General features: G+C 46.7%; 1 protein-coding gene across 3 annotated transcripts in view; it reads right to left on the bottom strand.

Annotated features, from left to right (window-relative positions):
- Positions 1-354: 354 nt before the first annotated feature.
- The window catches only part of MINDY4 (MINDY lysine 48 deubiquitinase 4), a 512,572-nt gene continuing 487,740 nt past the window's right edge, over positions 355-25,186 (bottom strand). For all 3 annotated transcript variants that reach the window (XM_085628881.1, XM_085628884.1, XM_085628882.1), the window contains exons 17-18: positions 24,711-24,783; positions 355-836 (exon numbers count right to left, since the gene is read on the bottom strand). In XM_085628881.1, coding sequence (XP_085485007.1) covers positions 788-836; positions 24,711-24,783 — 122 coding nt within the window. In that variant the 3' untranslated portion in view covers positions 355-787. The remainder of the gene's footprint in view (positions 837-24,710; positions 24,784-25,186) is intronic.

Genomic DNA, 25,186 nt, shown 5'->3' with positions numbered 1-25,186 from the left:
ATAGTACACATTTTGTAAACGGTCTGTAAATGTGTAGGCATTTACAATAATAGATCTACCTCTAGACATACTCAATTTATATGATACCTATATGACATAGGGTTAGGCAATGCCCTCGGGTCCAATCTTTCCCGCTATGGCCATTTTTGTCTTTGAAATGAATACTGTTCCATACATTCTTTCTGAAGTGTGGCAAGTACATCTTAAATAATTATGAACCACCAAAAAGTGAGTAGGTGTGTTTTGGCAAACTTATTGATAATTGTGCCCATTGTGTTTTTTTCATCCGTCTATTACAATGCATATTCCAGGACATAGGTGAGTACCTCTCAATATAGTTCCATGAAGCACTGATACTTTTTGAATATATTTATTAAGAAGTCAAACCGCCTGTCTTCACTTCTTGGCTTTAAGATTAAGCAGTCGTATATATCAACAGGATGACCATGTTTACAACAGCTTAATATTGTCAAATCCACAAACAACCAAAGCTTCTGGAAATGGATCCAAAAGTGAGTAAAAGTGCAGTGTCATCTTTTCTTCAGATACCTCAATTGTCCAGAATGTACAGTAACATAATTTAAACAAATGAGTTCCATGGGTAGATTGTGTGATTGCATAAAAAATAAATAATTATAGCACTGGATGAAATTGTAGAATGCTTTGGATAGTCCTTCCGTAATATCAGCATTCAAAAAGCTGTACAGGAATATTTTCAAACATGCATTGGAATGCAGGTATGTCCTGGAACAACGCCTTGATCAGTTCACAAAACCCATCTGTTTATTCAGAGTATAGGTTCTGTGCCATTCCAGTCCACAGAAGCTCCTTTCCACCTGAGTAAGCAATAAGAAAAAGTAATTACCAATAATAGGGATAATCGCACAACATAGGCATTAACATTTCCCTTACTAATTATTATTGCTATGAAAGCCAATGAGAAAAACATATAGCTGAAAGGTTATACATCAATATGCCCTTGTAATCTCACCAATCTCTATAATCCCTTGCACATGACATCAGTGCATTTAACTGTAGGACTAATACAGTAACTGTATCATGAATACTGAAACAAATGATGTGTTGTAATTGTAGATAAAGGATTTGTGAAATATGAAGAATGAAACTAATTCTTTGCCAAAATATATTGACCCTAAATATTTACTTTGCAATCTAAAAGTCAGTGGAGAAGAACTACATATAATCCCTGTGTTCATGTGCATCCTATGCCTCACAGTTGTGTCAGGTTTACACCTTTTACACTGAAGGTTTGGCCTCCTCACACCTTCTTTCATACTTGTTTGTAATCTATGGAATCCATGGAAAACACCAGCCATGGAATAGGTGAGCCCAAAAGGATTGTTAGGTGTTTCACTGATCATTGCAGATCGTGGAAAGAATCTACCAGTGTAAAGGGTGACATTGTAGGTGGTCTCTGCTAATCGTTATACTGGGACTACAGTGCAAAGTTGACTTCTTGACTCTCCATGTTAACTTGGTGCAGCAGTCAAGGCAGAAACCAGGTGCTGCATGGCGGTCATAAGATTTGCAATTCAAAAGAAATGCCCAGCAGCACTGTTCTTTTCTATAAACAATATATAAATACACAGTCAATATATTAATACATATGGTAAAAATAAGAACAAGCAGGGCTAATTACCTAAATCAATAAACAAATTTGAGTTACAACACTAATGATTCAATTTACACGCAGCACTAAATAACTGATGACAGATTTGCTGTTTGTAATCCAAATTGAGAACACAGAGGAGAAAACTACTCCTGCAAAAACGATCAACCCAATTAGCGAGGAAAACGGCACACACACAATATAAATAATTCAACCAGTGAGAAATAAAAGGGAAAAATACACATCTGTTATATTGGTTCCCCATAACGAAAGTATCCAACCAAGTGATAGACACTGAATAGTCGTGCACGCCTGTGAAATCCCAGACCAATTTTTATAAAATAATTAAAAGTGGAACTTTTCTTTAGCAAAGCTACTTGGAAAAAACCTCTCTCTAGAGACTGTCAAATTTGTTTATTTTTCTTAGAAAAAAAGCAAATTTTTATTTTAAAAATTCAGGAAAGCTCTCAAGACCTGGCTCTTTGAATGAACCACAGTGCCCATTCAGAGCTGCAACCCCGCCACCCACCCCCACTACCCCACCCCCAGTGTCTTGAGATACTCACTAGTGAGTAGCCATGCAGAAAAAATACTGATTGATTGATTAAAATATTAAGGAAGTGGCCAGAACACCCTTTTTAAAAAGAACAACGAACAATGTAGAAGACATTTTAAAACTTCCATCTTCAACACTTCTATCTAGAAGTTGATACTCTTCATCGTCTGGTGTTACAAGTCAATCGTGCCAAATGAACCTAAACAACAGACCAAACCATTTTTTTTCTGTGCGTATATTGCATAGTCAAAGGATAAAAATGTTTTCTATTGAATCAAGACTATCTTCTAGCTGCTAAAGAGAATAATTAATTCTTTAGTAGGACAGACATTGTCTCCCTTAAACTCCACAGCATCGCGCTTATTTCTATTTCAAATGCACACTTTCACATGAGTCAGTATAAAGGAGTGGCAACTCAATAACCCATTGCGAGCTTGGGTAGATAAACACAAATACCAGCAGAGGCAACAATATTAAAAAACAGTATGCATAGGTGCATATATGTGCTACTCCACTCTTGCTTGACATAGTGCACCCATATTCTTAAATAGCTTCAACAGTTGATGGGTTAGCAGTGCACTTCTTTATGTGCTGAGCAAGATATGAAAGGTGCGTTGACATTTCAGTCTTACATATAATAAATAAGCGAGACCATCGTCAGGACTGTATGTGTAGGTAAAGGTAAAACGCCCAACCCCAGTAGTTTAAATAAGAAAATCAAAATATATACAGATGTACACCAGAACAAACATAAGATGAATTAATAATGCCAAGCAAGGACCAGAGGAATGGATAAGTAAATGGGAAGAAAAATCGACACTGTCAACAAGGGTAAAGGATAGCACACATAGGTGCCGATTCCGATCCTGGAAAAACCGGGTACGAACCGTCGGTCGGAGCGTTTTCTCCGTCCGACTCGTACCCGGGAAAAAAACATTACAAACACGCAAGTACGATTCGCACGGAAACACCATTTCCGTACGATTCGTAAAAAACACCGACCGACGAAAAAATACATACCAATGTGATCCGAGACAGCGCCGACGTGACGTCGGGACGCATTCAGGCTGCGTTTCACGAACCAGGAAGTACGATCCGCACCGACGTCACCCCGCACGGATTAAATTCTCCAGCTGCCAAAAACTGCCGGGAAATCAGGACGACGCGCACAAGGAGCACCTGTACGCGACGGACAGCCATGGACCCGAACCTACGTGTCATCCCAGCACTCATAGCAGTCCACCTGCTCTACAGGAACCGACGCAGACGCCGCAGAAGGTCAGAACAACACCCAGGGGCAAAGGGGGGGGGGGCAGGGGCAGGACACATAACCCCCATGCCCTGGACATACCTGACCTGCAGGACCTGGTCACCTCGAGGGGGTAGGGGCGTGTCCAGCAACGCAAGCATCCGGCACAAAGGAAGTGGATGTTGACGCGAACCGGCAACACAACAATACCGGTACGTACCGTACCCACGCCTTAAGAGCGTGGGTACGGATCGTACCACGCCCACCCCTACGTCACCCCAACAATGGCGGTACGGCCCGTACCCACGTTCTGAAGGCCTGGGTACGGGCCGTACCAGCATTGTTGGGGTGATGTAGGGGTACGCGTGGTACGACCCGTAGCCACACCCTGAAGGCCTGGGTACGGTGCAGACCCCAATGGGTTGCAGTAGGGGTACGCACCGTACCCAGCCCTTCAGAGCGTGGGTACGGGTCGTACCACGCGTACCCCTACATCACCCCAACAATGCTGGTACGGCCCGTTCCCAGGCCTTCAGAACGTGGGTATGGGCCGTACCGCCATTGTTTGGGTGATGTAGGGGTGGGCGTGGTACGACCCGTACCCACGCTCCTAAGGCATGGGTACGGTACGTACCCAGGCCTGCAGATCGTGGGTGCGGGAATGTACGGAGCGTACCCCCACCCGTGTATGAATGGAGGGTACCCACACCCCACCAGTGTAGGTACGGAGCGTACCCCCACCCGTGTATGAATGGAGCGTACCCGCACCCCACCAGCGTATGTATCGAGCGTACCCCCACCCGGGTATGAATGGAGCGTACCCACACCCCACCCGTGTATGCACGGAGCGTACCCCCACCCGTGTATGAATGGAGCGTACCCCCACCCGTGTATGAATGGGGCATACCCACACCCCACCAGTGTATGTACGGAGCGTACCCCCACCCGTGTATGAATGGAGCGTACCCACACCCGTGTATGTCCCGAGCGTACATGCCCAGACACAGGAGGGGTGGGTGCCTATCATTCCCAGCAGTGCCCAGACATAGGAGGGGTGGGTGCAGAGTCCTCCCAGCAGTGCCCAGACATAGGAGGGGTGGGTGCCTATCACTCCCAGCAGTGCCCAGACACAGGAGGGGTGGGTGCCTATCACTCCCAGCAGTGCCCAGACATAGGAGGGGTGGGTGCAGAGTCCTCCCAGCAGTGCCCAGACATAGGAGGGGTGGGTGCCTATCACTCCCAGCAGTGCCCAGACACAGGAGGGGTGGGTGCAGAGTCCTCCCAGCAGTTTCCAGACATAGGAGGGGTGGGTGCAGAGTCTGCCCAGCAGTGCCCAGACATAGGAGGGGTGGGTGCAGAGTCCTCCCAGCAGTGCCCATACATAGGAGGGGTGGGTGCCTATCACTCCCAGCAGTGCCCAGACACAAGAGGGGTGGGTGCAGAGTCCTCCCAGCAGTGCCCAGACATAGGAGGGGTGGGTGCAGAGTCCGCCCAGCAGTGCCCAGACATAGGAGGGGTGGGTGCAGAGTCCTCCCAGCAGTGCCCAGACATAGGAGGGGTGGGTGCCTATCACTCCCAGCAGTGCCCAGACATAGGAGGGGTGGGTGCAGAGTCCGCCCAGCAGTGCCCAGACATAGGAGGGGTGGGTGCAGAGTCCTCCCAGCAGTGCCCAGATATAGGAGGGGTGGGTGCAGAGTCCGCCCAGCAGTGCCCAGACACAGGAGGGGTGGGTGCAGAGTCCTCCCAGCAGTGCCCAGACATATGAGGGGTGGGTGCCTATCACTCCCAGCAGTGCCCAGACACAGGAGGGGTGGGTGCTGAGTCCTCCCAGCAGTGCCCAGACATAGGAGGGGTGGGTGCAGAGTCCGCCCAGCAGTGCCCAGACATAGGAGGGGTGGGTGCAGAGTCTTCCCAGCAGTGCCAAGACATAGGAGGGGTGGGTGCCTATCACTCCCAGCAATGCCCAGACACAGGAAGGGTGGGTGCCTATCACTCCCAGCAGTGCCCAGACACAGGAGGGGTGGGTGCCTATCACTCCCAGCAGTGCCCATACACAGGAGGGGTGGGTGCAGAGTCCTCCCAGCAGTGCCCAGACACAGGAGGGGTGGGTGCAGAGTCCTCCCAGCAGTGCCCATGGAAAGAAAAGGGTGCAGTACCCACAGATACAATGCCCACAATTGTCAGTCAGGTGCTCAAAGACCCTGCAGAACACGTAACATGTGTGCGAGGCTGGGAGTACACACATGCATAGTGTGTAAAAGGGAACATGTCCACATGAAGTAACTTCAATATACTCCACACACAAGTACAGTGACCACCAAGGATGCCACAAATGATGCAGGTGGAGACATTGCCCAGCATACATGGCCAAAATTGAACGGATCCGTCACACACCAAGGATATGTAGACACAGCTCAGCACAACATTTAGGAAACACCCTGCAGGGAAGATGTCAGGGTCCACAGAGGAAGGAACACACCTTGGGACAATGTCACCATGCAGTAAGAGCATACATGAACAAAGTTATTTCGCAAATACCTTGTGATGGCACACAGATACCAGGGTCCATCCCATGAGCAGCACACTACTACATTTGCCAGACACCTAACACATTATCCCCACCCCAAATCATGGAGCAGCACCACCAACAGCAATACCAGAAAAGCAGTAGTGTGCAAAGGGAAAAAAAACATAGCTTTATTCAGCATTAAAAAAAGATTTGTTATTAAAAGTTGAATATGTACAAGGCCCATAGGGCAGTCCATAGTCCAATTCCTGGTGGGGGACACATAGGGACGCGTGTCCCCTAGCTTGCCTGCACAGTTCATACCTCCTTTGCTTCCACGGGGGGGCATCATGTGGGGGGGAAGGACCAGGCACCGCAGGGACAGGAGGGACAAGGGTAGGTGTTGTGGGTGCAGGGACGGAGGACTCCACCACAGGGGGTGGGGCAGCGCCAAAGGTGGAGGTGAGAATGACGCTGCACATGGTTGCAAGGTCCTCCAGCGTCTCTCCTGCACCCGAAGGAACCACAGGACCCAAGGAGGGGGGGTGTCGGAGGGATGGGTCGCAGCGCTACTGGGGAAGGGTGTGGACAGGGGGGGGTACTCAACTACCCTGACCGGGGACTCCTTCGACCGCTTGTGGGGTGGTGTTACACTGGGGCTCAGGGACAGAGCGGCCATGAAGGATTCTTTGGTGGAATCCTGGCCAGGAGAGCTGAGGGGAGTGGATTTGGAGGTAGTGGGTTGTGATGAATGTGGACTCCCACTGTGGCTGCGTGTCTTCCGTTTGCCCCCCGACCCAGTGGGTGTGCCTACTTCACCCCGTGTGTGCGTGACAGGAGGTGTGCGCTTGGCCTTCCCTGGTGGTGTGGTGCCTGTGTCTGGTGGGGTGCGTGCATGGGTACGTCTGGGTGTGCTTTGGACAGGCATGGGAGTGGGAAGTGTGGATGGTGCAGGGGTAGGGGGGGACGTAGCGCTGCAGGAGACGCACTGCTGCAGTCAGTGTCGAGTCAATGGACCTCAGCAACTGGCGTTGGTCATACTACGCCGGTCTTCCTCCAAGTCTCTTCTCCTGATTCCCCGCTTCTCACGCAAAAAGTGGGGCGGGTCTAACTTCTCATTTCTGGCCCCCACTCTCTGGAACTCACTTCCAGACCATCTCCGCTCCGCATCCCACTACCTCTCCTTCCGTAGAGATCTGAAAACCTTCCTCTTCTGCCAGGCTTTCCCCGCCTAAACTTATCTCATTCTTTTCCTGGTCTTTCTCCCTCAGTTATTCAACCCCCAGCGCCAAGAAACCGCAAGGTGTACGCCGCGCTCTACAAATGTTTTAAATTAGAAATTAGAAATTACGCAGCTGAGATGCCCTCCATGTATGCCTCCATCTGGGTGAGCACTCGTGTGTGGCCATGGAGGACATTAAGCATCGCAGTCTGACCAACCTGCAACTGGCGCAGGATGTCTACAGACTCGGCATTCGCGGCAGCAGTGGAGACAGGGGCAGGGGGTGCGGTGCCTGGCAAGAAGGAGACATGTAGTGACCTAGCACGGCGGAAAGGGACCAGAGCAAGTGGGAGGCCGATGATGGGAATCGAGGGGGTGGGTAGAGATTGAGTGCTGCTGTCAGCTGTGGGAGCAGCCTCCGGCCCCTCTGGGAGATCAGCCTCGGACCCGTCAGCGTCATAGTCGGTGGTGGTACTGGACAGGTCCTCCGCCTCACTCCCCTCGGCCTCCGTGCCACTCGATGCGCCAGACAAGACAGCACTGCTGCCACTGGTGCCTGCTCCCTCCTCACGGTCCGTGCCAGTGTCTCCCTCGGAGTCCCGCGACGATGCTGTGGGCAAGGTGAAGAGACAGGAAATAATCAGACACCTGTATACATATGTCACATGAGTCAAATCTACATAGATCACAGTGCATAGCCTGAAAAGCAACATGAGTAACATCTACAACACAAGGTACATATGTAGGCCCTGCAACACACATCTGGTTGACCCACCATGCCACTGAGAAACAATGGAGAGCATGACCCAAGAGCAAATTACTTGATATCAAATAGGACAGAGGAGCCAGGCTCTGGGGACAATCGTGCACAGCATCTGTACCACACAGCGTTGACAAAAAAGGGATGAGCAGGAACCATGTCTATTAACCTAGCAGGGAGACTTCAGATTTGGACATGTAGGCCTTGCCCGCACAAAGCACCCCCTACCTGAGACAATGTGATTGAGACAGAGGAAGTACTTACACCTCTTACTCTGGGATAAAAACACATGGACTGCACTAAATCCTGATTGTACACAAACTACCCCTGGTGCGCCTGTCCACATATATCATTGACAATCAACCATCATCAGATTGTCGTTCCAAGACACACAGGCACTGCCCACTGTGAGTATGCACAAGCAAAATTGGGTCACACTGTACAGTGGACACATGTAGCACAGTTTACGTCAATACAGATGAGGCCAGGGTACAATGCCACAGAGCCCAACCTATGCCGAAGACACAGAGAATGTCCACATTGTTGGATGACACACATGATACCTAGGAAAAGGTGCCCCAGGGCACGGTAGTGGCCACACACCTCCATGGTCCTGGATGGATATGACTGCAACTGAAGCAACCGTCCCTGCACTATGCATAACTCCCACTCATGCACATCATGTCAGAGGGCACAACATTGGACATGCATGCTGGAAGGCAGTACACTTTAAAGACACACTCCTATGTTGGGACTCAGCATCAGTGCCAACGGACATGGACCCCACAATGACTGAACTGGCCAGGGCACAGCCAAGGTCCCAAAACCTGTTACACTCCACCCCCACACATGATGCTGCAAGCATTGGGCACTAGGATTAACTGCCAGCCTAGATTACCTTGTGCAAGAGTGACTACACACAGACCAGGGAATACATGGCAAGAAGGGGAAGGGAGGAAGAACAGCACCGGTTTACTTTGGGGAACTGGTTATGCACTGCACATGTAAACCCTGGCAGTGTATCCATGCAACTGCGCACTTCCAAAAGCTGGTGACACACAACAAACACACATGTACCTACCCCCTTCCTGCTGCTGCTTCTCCTGTAAGCTCCTATCCAAGTCGGGGAAGACCACCGCCAGCACACGCTTATGGATGTGGGTCAGACGCCAGCGCCCACGGTTCTTCCGGCTCTCAGGTGAGTACCCCAGCAGGACCCGTGCAATCCTCCTCGTCCAGCACCGGATATCCTGCCAGCGTTTCCTCACCTGGGCTAGGCGCCGCTTCCGACCCTCCGTATTCCTCACGGCACTGACGGCTTGCTTCCATATCTTGCCCTTGGCATGGACGCCTACCTGTGAGGATGCAAAAGTGAGAATACTTTAATTCACCTGAGCAATGACACAGAGACACACATATTAACAATTTGTCTTCTTTGAACAGGCCATGGTATGCAGGCAACTCATTGCACATTTGTCATAGGGACATAATCCACTGTGAAAGGCAAAATGCACTACGTGGCATTGAAAGTACACAGGTGGCATGAGGGGTGCCACACAATCAATGATCCTGGATCACACTGTGCATCACAAGCTACACAAGGATTATGTACAGCACCTCAAAGCAGTCGCATGCCCCAGCCCACTGACGCTACCTCAGCAGAGTACACAGACACACACAGGCACAGGACAATCACCTGCCATTGCCAACTGCGGGTACAAACCTCACTCTGCCCATGTGCCACTAGACTGGGGGGTGTCACAGGTGTGGGGCTGGCTCAGCACGGCAGTCACACAGCACTGCTCCCTGCTCACATCACATGGGCAGGGTATATCCATCCCTCATGCAGCTGGTGTGCAACACTCCCCATATGCACTCACCCACATGACAGGCCACTTACACACACACCAATGTCCAGGGGACGAACACATCATTTGGACACTCACAGCACAGGTACACTAAACAAACACACATCTATGGGTACTGTCACCTGTCACACTGGGGGGACCACAGAATCACATCAGGACTGTAGCAACAACATTCCCAGGAGGAGGAGCCAGGCAGAATGTGGCATGCACCATGCATTGATTGTCACAGTAAGCACAATGCAAGTGAGGAGTGCACACAGGAACCACAGCATGCTCTGCATGGGAGACATGAGGCCTTCCCCACCCTGGGACCCACTCGAAACAACATTGCATGTCTGTCACACAGGGACACAATGCCGGAAGTCACAGTCACAAAAAAGGGGCACAGTCTAAGCTAGTGGAGTCTGCACTCACCTGCTCCCCTGGTCGACCATACAGCATGGTGTACTGTGGGAGGATCACATCCACCAACGCCATATTCTCCTCCATGGTGAATGGCTGGGCCCTCTCCACAGACCTGGACATGGTGCCAGAGGAATCACGAGCAGCAGCAGTGTTGTGGAATGAAAGGATGTGCAGGCAAGTGCTCTCTCATGGGACCTGTCTGCCTTATATCTGCCTTGCTGGCCTGTTTCATTTACAGGGGTACAGAGTGATTGGTCAGTCACATTAGCATCCTACGTTTCCTCCAATCCCTTTAAACCTACCCCAGTGAGTGGCTTTGCATGGTTTAAAAATTGAGCATGATGTCAAGTCAACAACCACTTTGCAACAAAGTATATTGTTTCCAACCGACTTCTGCTGTCCACCTGATGCAATAATTCAAACTTTAAACTGGGTCTCCATGACAACCAGCATGCATTTAGGCCCTTATACTTGTCCCTCATGTGTCCCCTATGTTATTTCAATATTTACACACAGGTACGGTCCGTTCCATGGCCCTATGGCACCCCAAATGCAGTGATACGGACCGTACACACGTGTGTAGGGTCCCTATCACTATGGGAGTGCTGGCATATGCGTACGCCATAGTGGTACGGACCGTACAAGCGTGTGTAGGGTCCCTATCACTATGGGAGTGCTGGCGTATGCGTACGCCATAGTGATACGGACCGTACACGCGTGTGTAGGGTCCCTATCACTATGGGAGTGCTGGTGTATGCGTACGCCATAGTACTACGGACCGTACACGCATGTGTAGGGTCGGTCCGTATCACTGTGGCGTACGCATACGCCAGCACTCCCATAGTGATAGGGACACTACACACGTGTGTACGGTCCGTATCACTGTGGCGTACGCATACGCCAGCACTCCCATAGTGATTGGGACCCTACACACGCCCTCAGAGTGTATGTACGGTGCGTTTCACACCTGACAGTGGTGACAGGTGGCACACAGAAAGGAATTGAGCTGTCATACTTGGCCAAGGCTGGACATCAAGGCATTGTCTGTGCAGTACTACATGTGTCGGGCACAGGTGGGTCAGGCTGTGATGTGGCACTATACTCCTGAGGTGTGAAGCTAATAAAAGTATGATGAGCTGTGTACACATGTCATGTGTGATGGTACCCTATGTGCCACACATCCCCTTCACTCCTTTGACATGTGTGCATGTATTACAGACTTGTTGAGCCATGCGTCACTGGCATGGCACAGTCACCGACACCCGCAACTGTCCCCTGATGCCAGGTACACAGAATATTACCCCTGACATGTGAATGCCCGCGTTGCACGCTGTAACTATGTCATGTGTTCCCATAGGTTTGCTGTAGGTGTTTGGTCAAATGCATCTGCAGTTGCTGCAACCAACATGTGTCTGTGTGTAGATGGCCATGGCACACTGTTACGCACACCAGCCCACATGTGTAATCCGACGTAAGGTGTGTATGTATGCATCGACATGGAGTTTCAAAACAAGGACATATCTGCATACTCTCAATGTATGTGTGATCAGTCTTGACATGTAATCCTTCATGGCAAGGTGTGTGGTCTGTCCCTTTTCTATGACATGTGACCTGTGCCTCTAGTGTTCCGCAACCTGTCTGTACAATAAACATCCTTCTTCTGCACATATGTGGATGTCTGTAACTCCTGTAATGCGTCTGCCTGTTCACTTACACTGGCCCACAGCTAGTTTCATGGCATGGCATATTGAGGTTGAGAATCAACGTTTGTAGCTGGCTCTTGGTAGGAGTGTCACCTGCCTGGCATCCATGTCCAGGGCATATTGCACAGACCTGACTCGACCAATTCCGGACTTGGCTGACCTGAGGGAACATGACTGTATACGCCGCTACCGCTTCCCCCAACATTTGATTGAGGACTTGACGACACGGCTGGCACCACACCTCCAACTGCTACACAGGTATCCTACTGCACTGACACCCAAGATGAAGGTGATGGCAGCCCTACATTTCTTTGCCACGGGTACCTTTCAACATACCATTGCCCATGTTGGTGGCATGTCCCAAACCATGTTCAGCCGTGTTCTGCATGATTTTATAGAGGCCATGTTGGATCACCTGGATGAGTTCATAAAATTCCCAACTCCTGAGCAGTTGACAGGTGTCAAGCGTGAGTTCTATGCCCTGGGAGGGATGCCCCATGTCATTGGGTCCATAGATGGACCACATGTGGCTTTGGTACCACCACAGGCACAGGAGGTAGCGTATAGGAACCGCAAGCATTACCACTCCATTAATGCCCTTGTGGTGTGTCTTGCCAACATGGTTTATTTCACATGTCTGTGCTCGTTTTCCAGGATCAGCACACGATGCCTACATCATGAGGCGTAGCAGGGTGCCTGAAATGATGCTGCAGCTGCGCAACGAACGAGCATGTATTGTTGGTGGGTATACTCTGGCAGTCCTGTATTTAACGTCATCTTCCTGTCTTACTGCTTCTCCTGACCCACTGTTGTCCATAATGTTTCCATGTAGGGGACGCTGGCTATCCCAACATGCCATGGCTGATCACGCCTCTCCGCAACCCCAGCACGGCTGCCGATCACCGCTACAACAACGCCCATGGGCGGACCAGGCGAGTGATAGAGAGGACGTTTGGCCTCCTGAAGAGCTGATTCCGTTGCCTCCACAAGACCGGTGGCGCACTCCCATATGCACCGGTGAAGGTCTGCAAGATCTTCCTCGTGTGCTGCATGCTGCACAACATGGCAGTGGAGAAAGCTGTGCCACTCATCCTGGATCCAGATGAGCAGGACCATCCACCCGTGGAGGATGAAGGGCTTGGTCACGAGGCAAGTGATGTGGAGGAGTAGGAGGCGGTAGAGGACATCCGGAGTCGGCTCATACGCAACTTCTTTGCTTAGTGGTGAGTTCCAGTGTCTGAGTGTGCACGCATTGTGCCGTGTGTGGCATGTGTTGCAATGTGTATGTCCATCTGCATGTCTGCCAAGTGAGTCAGAGGTGTGTTTGGGTGTGTCACTCGAGTGATGGTGCAATGGAAGAATGTTTTTCCAGAGTCATCATTGTCACCTAGCATGTTGACAACCTTATACGTGTCGAGTACATGCACATGCATGCGGATGTGCTTCTTTTGGCTGACTTCTGGTGTGTCTCTCATCCACAGGTACATGCACATGCTGTCTGCTGGTGGCATTGTTGTGCTCCTGCTATTCCTCATGAACACAGCAACATGTGCTGAATCAGCGTTACATGCACGGACAAGTTTGAAAATCTCCTTAGGGGAAGGGATGCAGCACGGCTTTTTGGGAGTGGTATTTGTTTTGAATGTGTGTGCACTGCTCCTGTTCATGTTTGGATACCTTACATAGATGTAGAATCACCATGGGGCACATGACATGGAGCTGAATTCACCTGAATTGATGGTCAGACTTGGTGACAGTCATCTGTAATGGGATTGTGGATTGTGATGAAGCCATCAATGTGTGTAACACTGCCCTCGGAAACATACGGGTTGCACCGGGTTGACATGGTGTGTGAATTCCCCATTAGGGGCTCAATGGTGTATAGCAGCCTCTCCGTGAGCAGCAGGGGGTGTTTAGCTGTAACCCGTCACTTGTGTGCCAGTTCTATGGATTTCCAGCATCTGTGGTGCAAAGGGGGGTGCCAGTGTTGGTCCCACGTGTTCATCCACATGACCTGTGTATGTGTTGACAGAGTTGCATTAGCATTCCGACACACATGAGTAATAAAGGTGTCCCTCTGCCTCCAAGGTGCCTCATCTCTGTCAATGGTGGTCTGTTGCCACTGTGCATGCGGCATGTCTGGCATTGTTCTCAGAGATGAGTCTATGTGTAGAGTAGCAAGATGCAAGCTGTTTGTCAGGGATTAGAATCTGTATTGTGCATGATGTCCATGGCTGTGTAGGTATTGTGGCATGTCAGTATCCACGACGGCCACTGTGCTGCATGTGAATCCATTGTGTGTGTGTGTGCCATGTTGAACCAGACGTCCCTTCCTTGACATACACCTTTTGCATAGTTCCTTCCTGAGATTCTTGTCTTTGTGTGCTACTTGTGGCATTGTTTTCTTGACATGTCGCATGCTGCTGCAGGCCCTGCAGCAAGGGCACCCAGTGTCCACGCAAACGAGCTGGTGTTCATCATGGATTGCTTGCTGACATGTGCTATGCTGATCAGCAGCATCTGTGCCTCATGCTGCAGCACACTCTGCATTATGCACAAGATCCCCAGTTCCATCCACCTCAAGGCAAGAAGGAGACCATCCCCCAGGTCAACTACGACATCCGTGTCTAATCCTACCCTGCACTCTACGGACATGTGCGTTACAACTCCCATGATACTTGTCCACATCCAGGGTGCATCTGCACAGCTCTGCTTCTACATCCGGCGACCAGGCCACATCAACGTCCAACAGAGATGGGGGGAATGGATCACTGCCAGCTGCAGGATGACCTTCTCAATCCACGCACACACTCAGGATGCAGCCCACAACCACAACACAACCTTGTGGCACTGTGATCCAACACCCCATTGTGCCATCTCCATGCATCCAACCTTGGCCGGCCTACCATTCTCCACATCCACCTGACTAAAGCATGCAGGACATGGTTCTGCCACGTGTCTACACATACCTGGGACTCCCACCCCAGGACACTACACATGATCCCTGACCTCTGCGCATGACTGTTGGCTCTTCTAAATAGGTCTGTAGGCACAGTTGTGCGGGCACCCCCTCAGCTGGTTGGGCCCATCACGGGTGAGTATGGTGCTCCATGTCTGTATTGGATGATACATTGTGACCCATGTGTGTCCTGTGCCAGACTCAGACCCCAGGGTATGGATGGTTGGAGTTACTTCTGAAATCAGGCATGGTTTGACTTTACAACACACACATGTAGTGGAATAATGCAAAATGACTGCATCATCTCGTGATTGTGATGATTTTTATTTGTGGTGGGGCACGTGTTTGGGGGGATGACAAGAGGTGCTTGGCGGGAGTGTAGAATCCAAAGTTCACAGGGGGAGTTGGTATCCTTGCCATTGAAAGTCATCAGAGTCTATGCCACAGTCTTTGTCAACATTGGTCAGACAGTGACCAGCAAGGCCATGTGGGGCAGAGAATGTCATTTGCTGATGTGCTGCTGTTGGGCCAGAGGGCCAGGTGCCAGGCCAGGTGACGTGGGAGATGGTGATGTTCCGCTGACTCTTACGGTCTTTTGCGTGGACGACCCACCCTCCTGCGGGGACCCTCAGAAGCAGGCCGTGACAATGCTTGTGATGCTCCGTCGGATGAATCCTCCTCCTCCTGATCCCTCCCTGTGGGTGGTGATGTTCTTCGCCTGGTGGCACAGGGAGGGTTGCCCATGTTTTCGGCAATCCGACGGAGTACACGGGTCATGTCCGTTAGCTGTTTGTCAGTTGCAGGTCAGTGTATAGGATGTATTTGGGCTTGTTGGACATGTTTTGTGGTGTTGTGTGCATCGAATTGACTCTCCTTGTGTTTTTTTGGTTTGTCCTGGTTCAGTACGAGTGTTTTTTGCGTCTGTACGGTGCGTACATGGGCCATGTTGTTGTACAGTGCTGTCCTTTGCTATGGCTTAGTACGACTCGTATTGCACGATGTTGGGTGAGGGTGCTGGTGTGGGGGCCTGGGGTAGGGTGCGTACAGACACGGACAGAATGTTGGTCCGCACCGTCCATTGGTGGTGGTGTTTCGCACCGTACATACAGGGGGGGCTGGGTGTACGCTCCGTACATACACTGGTGGGGTGTTGGTACGCTCCATTCATACACCGTTGGGGGTACGGTCCGTACATACACTGGTGGGGGTACGCTCCGTACATACACGGGTGGGGGTACGCTCCGTACATACACGGGTGGGGGTACGCTCCGTACATACACGGGTGGGGGTACGGTCCGTACATACATGGGTGGCGGTACGCTCCGTACATACACGGGTGGGGGTACACTCCGTACATACACTGGTGGGGGTATGCTCCGTACATACACTGGTGGGGTGCGGGTACGCTCCATTCATACACGGGTGGGGGTACGGTCCCTACATACACGGGTGGGGAGTTGGTACGCTCCATGCATACACAGGTGGGGGTACGGTCCGTACATACACGGGTGGGGGTACGCTCCGTACATACACTGGTGGGGTGTTGGTACGCTCCATTCATACACGGGTGGGGGTATGGTCCGTACATACACTGGTGGGGGTACGCTCCGTACATACATGGGTGGGGGTACGCTCCGTACATACACTGGTGGGGTGTGGGTATGCTCCATTCATACACGGGTGGGGGTACGGTCCGTACATACACGGGTGGGGGTACGCTCTGTACATACACTGGTGGGGTGTGGGTACGCTCCATACATACACGGGTGGGGGTACACCCATACATACACTGGTGGGGGTTCGGCACGTACATCCGCGGCCGGGGATCGTTTGGCGCGTACATGCGGGGGATGGGGGGGGTTCGGCGCGTACATACGAGGGCTGGGGGGTGTTCTGCGCGTACATAGGGGGTCTGGGGTGGGGTGTTCGGCGCGTATGCGGGCACATGTCTCCATGGTTGCTATAGGAGTTCGGTCCGTACGGTGTTTTTTCCATACAGTTGTAAAATCGAAAGGACGGGAGTGATCGTACTTGCGCGGTCGGACTTCATTTTTCTGATTCGTACGGTAAATCGTCCGGGGATGTGTCGGACACATTTTCCGACCCGAGGACATGTGGGGAAATGTTCCCGATGTGATTCCTATGGAGTTTTTCCCATGCGAATCGTACTTGGCAGTTTGTACGCTACTTGTACGATTCGTACGGAAAAAAAAACGGATACGATTCGTACGGGGGAAATTTTTCCAGGATCGGAATCGGCCCCATAATGTTCCAACCAAACACAACACCATCAAGTGGGCTAAGGACTTAGCAAACCACATGTAATATGGTAAAAACACTAACAGAAATATTAAAGTTGTTAAAAGTGCCGCAAAAAATTATGTGGGGTGACCATAGTGGGAAACAAAACTAATTACCTAATGGCAGGAGAATAAAACAGAGTTAAAAGTCAAAAACGTGGCATACACAAAAAGGTCAAGTCAAAATCAAAACAGTAGGAAGGGGTTTCATGTATTATGGACCTGTTCAAACAAGAACATCCACTGCAGAACAATTGATTTCTAAATGCAGTATCTCCTGAATCTTGTTTTGCTGTCAGAAAGCCATAAAGGGTAGGCCCAAAGCTCACTATGCCAAAGCTAAAGTTGCAACTACTACTTTAATAAGAAATATAAGCAGAGTTCTTCAAAGCAACTACCTGAAGGTCAGTCCACACAATAACGAAACACTATTGTCTAAAGCCATAGTGTAAAGAAGTAATCCACGGAAACTTTATGAAGTTGTAGAGTAGTTTATTGGAGCACCCACCTCCTGAAGAGCAGCAGTGTAACTGAGAAAACTGCTCTTCAGAACGTAGAACAACAAGAAGCATTTAAACAGATACAAACAGGGCATAGTAATTGAAACCATGGAAATAGAATACAGTTAGATAAAGCATTCTAAACATTCTACTATAACATATCTTCCTTCCTTACAATAAAAAGAAAAAAAAGAAAGAAATGCAAGGGAGAGATACCATTAATATAATACAAAATCTTCAAATTTTTTAAGTAACATTTTTTGTCTTCTAGTGCCAGACGACTTGGAAGAACTGGAAGGAGAAACAATATTGTCAACATCAACATTTACAAAAGACTGAGAACATGTTGATTCCTTTCCTTTTTCCGAAATAACAGAATCACTGGAAAAGTCTGGGTTAGAAGAGCACAAAGATGTTTGGGCATTGGGTTACATTAACTTTAGCAATTATAGAAATGCTCCACCAAGAACCACTGTTCAAATGCACAGACGTTTTACCAACCTTATGAATAATAAAAACATCAGAAAATGTTGATTGTCCTTTTTTTTCATGTACAGGTAATTTGATTTTGACCTTATCACCTACATGCAATACAGGCTGTTTAGTATTAGCAGGATGTTTGAAGTTGTTGCAATTTTGCTTGACGGACATATGTATTTTATTTATATCCAAGTTAGGTTCAAAAGATTTAGCCCATGAAAGAGATAATTCTTTTCTGGTTTTCCTACCTTTTAATAGCACAAAAAGAGAAAACGTAGTGGTACAGTGTGGAGTGCACAGATAAGAACAAACCAATTCTGCTACGTGAGCTGTAACATCAATGCGAGATTTAACGGCCAATTGAATACCCTCCACTAAGGTTTTGTTAAACCTTTCTACAAGGCCATTTATATTTGGGGAGTAAAGAGCAGTTTTGACATGGAAAATATTGGCACTTTTGAGAAAATCAGCAAACACACGTGTGGTGAATTGAGGTCTGTTATCGGATACAATAGTTGATGGTAAACCTTCTTTTTTTTAATTTCCTGCAGAAACTCAATAATAGATAAGGAATCAGACTGATTGACCCATTTGATTTCAACCCACTTAGAGAAATAATAAATGGCAATTAGAATATACAACTTCTCAGTTGAAATTCCTTTGTAAGGACCTAGGACATCAATTGCAATTTTGTCCCATGGATTGTCTGGAAATTGGACTTGCACAAAATCTGTGTGTTGTAGCTTTAAAACTTTATCAGAATCAGCACACAGGGGACAATTTTTAACAAAGTTAATTACACAACTGTCCATATAAGGCCACCAAAACAAGTCTCTAACTTTTTAATAGTGCTGAAGTGACCAAAATGACCTAAATGAGCAGTAGACATAAGTTTCTTTCTTATGGCTATTGGAGGCATAAAGGAATCACCTTTTTAAATAAGACATTCATTCATAGACAGTTCTTCTCTAACTTTCCAAAAAACAGCCATTTCTTTGGGTAAATTTCTTTCTAGTGGCCATCCTTCAACAATGTACTTTTGCAATATCTTTAAGTCTCCATCCTCATCCGTGGCTTTCGACCATTCCTCTTTTGAGATAACTTGAGACATTGAAAGGACCATATCATCAACAGATGCTACAACACATTCTTCAAAACATTCTAATTGACTTTGGGTTAGAGAATCTGACAACAACCTGGACAAACAATCAGCTCTCATATTTTGAGAACCAGTAATGTAAATGACTTCAAAATTGTACTCATATAGTTTAGCCAGAATGTGAACTAATCTTGAAGAAGCTTTCCCTACACCATTGTTAGATAAAAGAGATATTAAAGGCTTGTGGTCAGTTTTAAGTTTAAAAAACATGCACCACAAATAGGTTTTAAAACGTTCAACTGCCCGTGAACAACCTAGGGTTTCTCTTTCAATGGTGGAGTACTTTGACTCAGCAATTGGCAAAGGTCTTGAAGCAAAAGCAATGATGACTTCTTTGCCAGCTTTAACCTGACTGAGTACAGCACCGAGACCGATGGTGCTTGCATCAACAGTGACAACATTAGTAGTAGATGATGAAAAAGGAGACAATGGATTACACCCAATGATAGCAGATTTTATGGCACTAAGAGCTTGTGAGTGATCCGGGGTCCAAATAAATTTACTGCCTTTTCTAAGTAACAATCTTAAGGGAAAAACAATGTCAGAGAATTTTGGAACAAACCTTGAATAGTATTCACATAACCCTAAAAAGGATTTAAGTTGTTCTTTATCTTGAGGATCGTTCATTTTCTTAATAGAGACAAGAAGATCCTTCTTGGGGGAAATTTCATTGCCATTAATTTGATGACCCAAATATTCAACATTAGACGAGAAGAAGTTACATTTATCTAGACGAATCATCATACCTTTATCTTCCAACACAGATAATACTTTATCTACTGTTTAAAGATGTTTCTCAATAGTATCAGAAAATATTAGGATATCGTCTTGAAACGCTACCACTCTATCAGTGTCTCCGAACAAGCAATTCATAAGCTTCTGAAACACTGATGTTGCTGATGACAGGCCAAAAGGCATTCTAATGTATGTAAAAGTTCCCTCAGGTGTAATAAAAGTAGTGATGTCTCTTGAATCCTCTGTTAACTCTATTTGATGATACGCTGATTTGAGAACGATGGTGGTAAAAAATTAGCACCATCCAATTTGGCTAGTAAGTCTTGTACCTTAGGTCATGGGTGACATTCCATAACAATTTGTTTGTTTGTTGATCTCAAATCAATGCACATTCTAAGTTCTCCCTTCCGTTTCTTAACTAGACCAATTGGAGAAATCCATTCCGAAGCATTGATGGGTTCTATTACTCCATCAGCGCATAATTTTTTGATCATGTCAGCCAATTCATTTCTCACAGATAAGGGAACATTTCTCAGCTTGTGTTTAGACGGAACAGCATTTGTTTTTAATACTATTTTGTGTGAAAATCCTTTGAATTTTCCTAATTCTTTTTTTAAAAATTCTTTATGTCTGTTGAGAATAGACTTAACCATTTTCTCATTGTTTTGAAAATCATCATGCACAACCTGTAGATCTTCCACCATACATACTTATACTTTGGGATTAGAACGCAAAGTAATATTAAATTTACCTTGGTGTTTCCACCCTAGCACATTGCAATCTATCAACAGCAACATACACTTTCCCAAAAATAGTTTTTTGCGCAAAAGAAATATCAGAGACAAAATATCCCAGCATTTCAATTTATTTGCCCCAAAACCATAAACACGAATATCATTAGGTTCAAGCAGTTTGTCTTTCTAAGACTTATTGAAAAATGAATTAGAAATGATTGTATAGGGGAAGCCAGAGTCTGCCATGACTTCCACCATTTTGTCATCAATAATAATGGTACACATGGGAGGAACATAAGGTTCTGAATCAATATTTTTATAAACATTAACAGATACTTGACCTAATTTATGAGATTGAGATACATCTTCTAATATACAAATGATGCTGTTTACAAAAGTTGGTTCATTATTTGCTTCATCAACAATTTCCTCATCAGCAAGACTAGCCACTCTCCTATTGGCTTGACACCACGCACCAAAATGACCTAACTTTTTACATTTGAAGCACTTTTTACCCCTAGCTGGGCAATGCCTAAACTGAAAAGAATGAGATTTAGAACCACGAGTGCACAATAGTTTACCTGAGTTTAAAAGTTGTTTATTAACAGGGTTATGTGATGTAGATGGTTTGCTGGGTTTGGTTATAAAATGACAAAGTGTAACATAAGAGTCTTTTGCACTAATAGCCGCTACACCTGAAGATAAATTATCTACATTAAGAGTATTGAATGAATGAATGGATCGTTCCACACTTTTGGCAATTTCAATTGCCTCTTGTGAGGATGAATTACGTTGCCTTTTTAAAAGTTGCGCTTGAATTTTTTCATTAGAGCACCGTATAGTTAATTGATCATGAATATATTTATCTACCTGTGCCCCAAAATCACATTCTGCCTCTAACACTCTTAAACATTCAACATAAGCATCAACTGACTCATTAATCAATTGATGTCGAGTATAAAAATTATATCTCTCCATGACAATATGTGGTTGATCAGTAAATCTTTTTTTAAGTCTCTCTATTACCTCTGTGAAGCAATCATAATCACCACTCTCCATACCTACTGATTTAGGAGAGGGAAGTAAGTGTTCAAAAACATATTCGGCATGACCTCCTAATGTATTTAAAAGCAAGGCTTTATTTCTTTGCACTGAAACTGTCTCCATTAATGGCTAATAAATAATTACTAAAGTGCCTATACCATTTCTCCCATTTCAAACTTGGTTGATTGGGACCAGAATAAAAGGGAGTGGAGGATTACCACACACAGTGTTCATAGTGTAATTAAAAAATAAATAAAGCTATAACAGTTAAAGTGGAAGTAGATAGAACAGCAATAAAGCAGTGAAAATACAAAGAAGCGAGAAAATACAGATTAAAAGGAAAGAAAAATGACAAAAGATGAGCGTGTCACTGAGGCAAACAGAAAAGAAAGGGTTAACAAGGTGTGCGTGTCACCGAGGCACGCAGTATCACATAGGAACCCAGAACCAATTAGCCATGAGGAGACGTGATGATGTGGCAGGAAATGTTGCGAGGCAAATGTCAGCGTGATGTAAGTCCAGTCGTAGAGGCAGGTCACCGTGACGTACTTCGGTTACTTGAAGTGAAGACAGAACGTTGGAGAGCGCGTTGAAAACAAACAGCGCAAGCTCTTCGGAAAGTAGAGCCGCATGAGGAATAAGTGAAATTGCAGTCCTCAGAGATCAAACAAAATATCGTAGGCTTCAAGAGGTGCTACGAAGTTACAATTAGGCACAGAAAGGCAGGCGGCTCAGCGATATTATGGACAGCAGGCACAAAAAGGCATTCAGCTTGGTGAAATTCACAGACAAAAGGTAGTCTGTGCTCAGGAAACAGAAAATATGGGGCGCAAACTCTGGATGGACGAGGTATAACTCCATTACCAATTCAGTCAATGGAAACACGTCGATACTGGCAGAGTACCGAGAAGAACGAGGAAACAAATTGCAAGGAAACGGATGAAAAACAATCCAAATGAAGTGCGGGGTGGATGCTCCAGCATCTAGAGACAGGTAAGGAATCCCAAATCGTCGCCAATATGTAATAAGAAGTAATCCACGGAAACTTTCATATGAAGTTGTAGAGTAGTTTATTGGAGCATCCACCTCCTGAAGAGCAGCAGTGTAACTGAGAAAGAACTGCTCTTCAAAACGTGGAACAACAAGAAGCATTTATCCAGATACAAACAGGGCATAGTAATTGAAACCATGGAAATAGAATACAGTCAGAGAAAGCATTCTAAACATTCTACTATAACACATAGTCTATAGGTCTGACGTTGAAGTGGGCCAGGCTTCTAAGGGGAAACCACTTTGAGTAGAACATGATATTTCACTTTTTTCCACCATGCTTTGAATGAATGGACTTGCTGTTCTATTCAGTACTTAAATTTATCAATGAAGATATCATGAAAGAACACGTTACTTACTTTTGAAAAAACCTTTTCTAGTAGAGACTATCTTATCACAGAGTCCTCACCATTTTAGCCAGGAGCCAGACTGATTCCAGAAACTTTTCAGCAATTCTCTTTCACATCGACAGGTGGTGTTGTGTGGCTTTGCATCAGATCTGTCCACTCCGGATATGACGACGGGCCCCAATGTATATGCACCTACATGTGCTGATGTCAATTTCATTCTAATCTCTATTGCACACAAAGCTATGGAAATCAGATAGGACAGTGTGCAGATGTTTAGATTTGGAATCCTATTAATCGGCAGTATGAGGCCATTCCACAGAATGAGGAGGAGGGTGGGTTGGTGAGGAAGCTGCGGTTCAATAGAGTCTGTACCAGAACAGGCATATTGAAGGCAAGTAACTTTTTCTTCTGCTATAGACTTCTAACCCCAGACTCTTCACCTTCTAAATAGATATCAAAGCAGTACCTCCTCTAGTCTGTGGATTGCCTCAGACCAGGAATCCTGCAGGTCAGATAGGGTGAAGTTCCCATTTTACCGCATGCAAGCCTTCCAGAGGCTGTTTCTTGTCCAGCTCGTAGAAGATCTTGATGTATAACAAAATCCATTTTGAGGTGTTCCTCTTTAGCACTACTTTGTCTTTCTTAGCCCAAGAGAAACTGATGAAAATGTTGTCCTCCTGTCAGTAGTCTCTGGTTCGATCTACATAAAAGCTTAGGACCCTCTTAGTTTCAAGGCGGTGGAGCCGTTCTTTCTCCTTTGAAGAGTGGTGGGGTGCATAGCAAGCTGGCAAGGTGACAGCCCTAGGTGGAAGGGTGTCACTACCTTAAGCACGAATGTCGCTTTTGTCCGCAGGACTAATTCATCTTGGGAAAAAAGATATATAAGGTGGAACCGCTGACAAGGTCTAAAGCTCACTTATTCGCCTGGCCGATGTTATGGTGTTGAAAAATGCCATCTTGATAGTGACGAAACGAAGAGAACAACTGTGCATGAGCTCAAATAAATGCACATGAGGTAAGAACAGTAGGGAGCGTATGGAGCCACTTTAGCCACACCAGCACACAGGAGCCCAGTCAATTAGATGCCCAAATCAAAGACGATAGAGCGGTGGGGAAGGTAAGGGCAATGGTATAAGAGCTGCACTGTGAGGAAGGTGCAATGTGGTACGATGTGGGACGAGTGAATCAACCTAGGGATACAAGTGACACCTAGAGTTTACAAGAGTTTACACAATATAGTGCTTGCGAATCTACTGTGCACTAGCACATTCAGTTTCCTGGTCTACATCTATTCTACTATAAGATAATAAGCGATTACAGGAAAAAGTAAGATTTTCCCTCTTCAAAAGACTTCAATAAATCAACAAGAAGAAAAATCAGTATGCAGCCTAAGTAAAACTTGCCAAAGATTTCAGGTCTGTGAGGCACTCTTTTAATCAAAAATTAACTCTCTTCATAAAAAACCGATATATTACAAGCGTCTGAAAGAGGTTGGCTTACTTTGTCCTTATGCAGTGATCTAGTGGTGGAATTAGCTCATCGTCTTTACCCTCTTCATAGGTTGCTGTTGTGTCTGCAAACATAAAGAACACGTTATTGTAACAAGTGAAACATAAGCTTATAAAATAATGCTCTTGTAATTAATCAGATTTAGTCGAAGTAACCTGATCAAAAGATGGACACATCTAATATTAAAAAGAATGGGTAAACATAATCTATACTTAGGAAAATGCAGAGGGGAAAGTGATACTGTGACATTATGCTAAACACGACAGAATGAGTGTTATGGTACACGGGCAAATGCAGTCCTCATTCTGATGGCAGTCCAAATCTCTTTTTAATAGGAAGATATCAACGGGGTTTTCTAAAATTGAAGTTACCTGTAACAAAGACACTCATTCAACATGTATTTCTAAAAAATACGTTTTAATCACTAGTTACAAAGAATGAAAGGCGAGAACTGCCTATGTAAGTAT

The sequence above is a fragment of the Triturus cristatus genome, chromosome 10 (assembly GCF_964204655.1).
Source record: "Triturus cristatus chromosome 10, aTriCri1.1, whole genome shotgun sequence".
NCBI lineage: Eukaryota > Metazoa > Chordata > Amphibia > Caudata > Salamandridae > Triturus > Triturus cristatus.
This window is presented reverse-complemented; position numbering and strand designations above follow the sequence as displayed.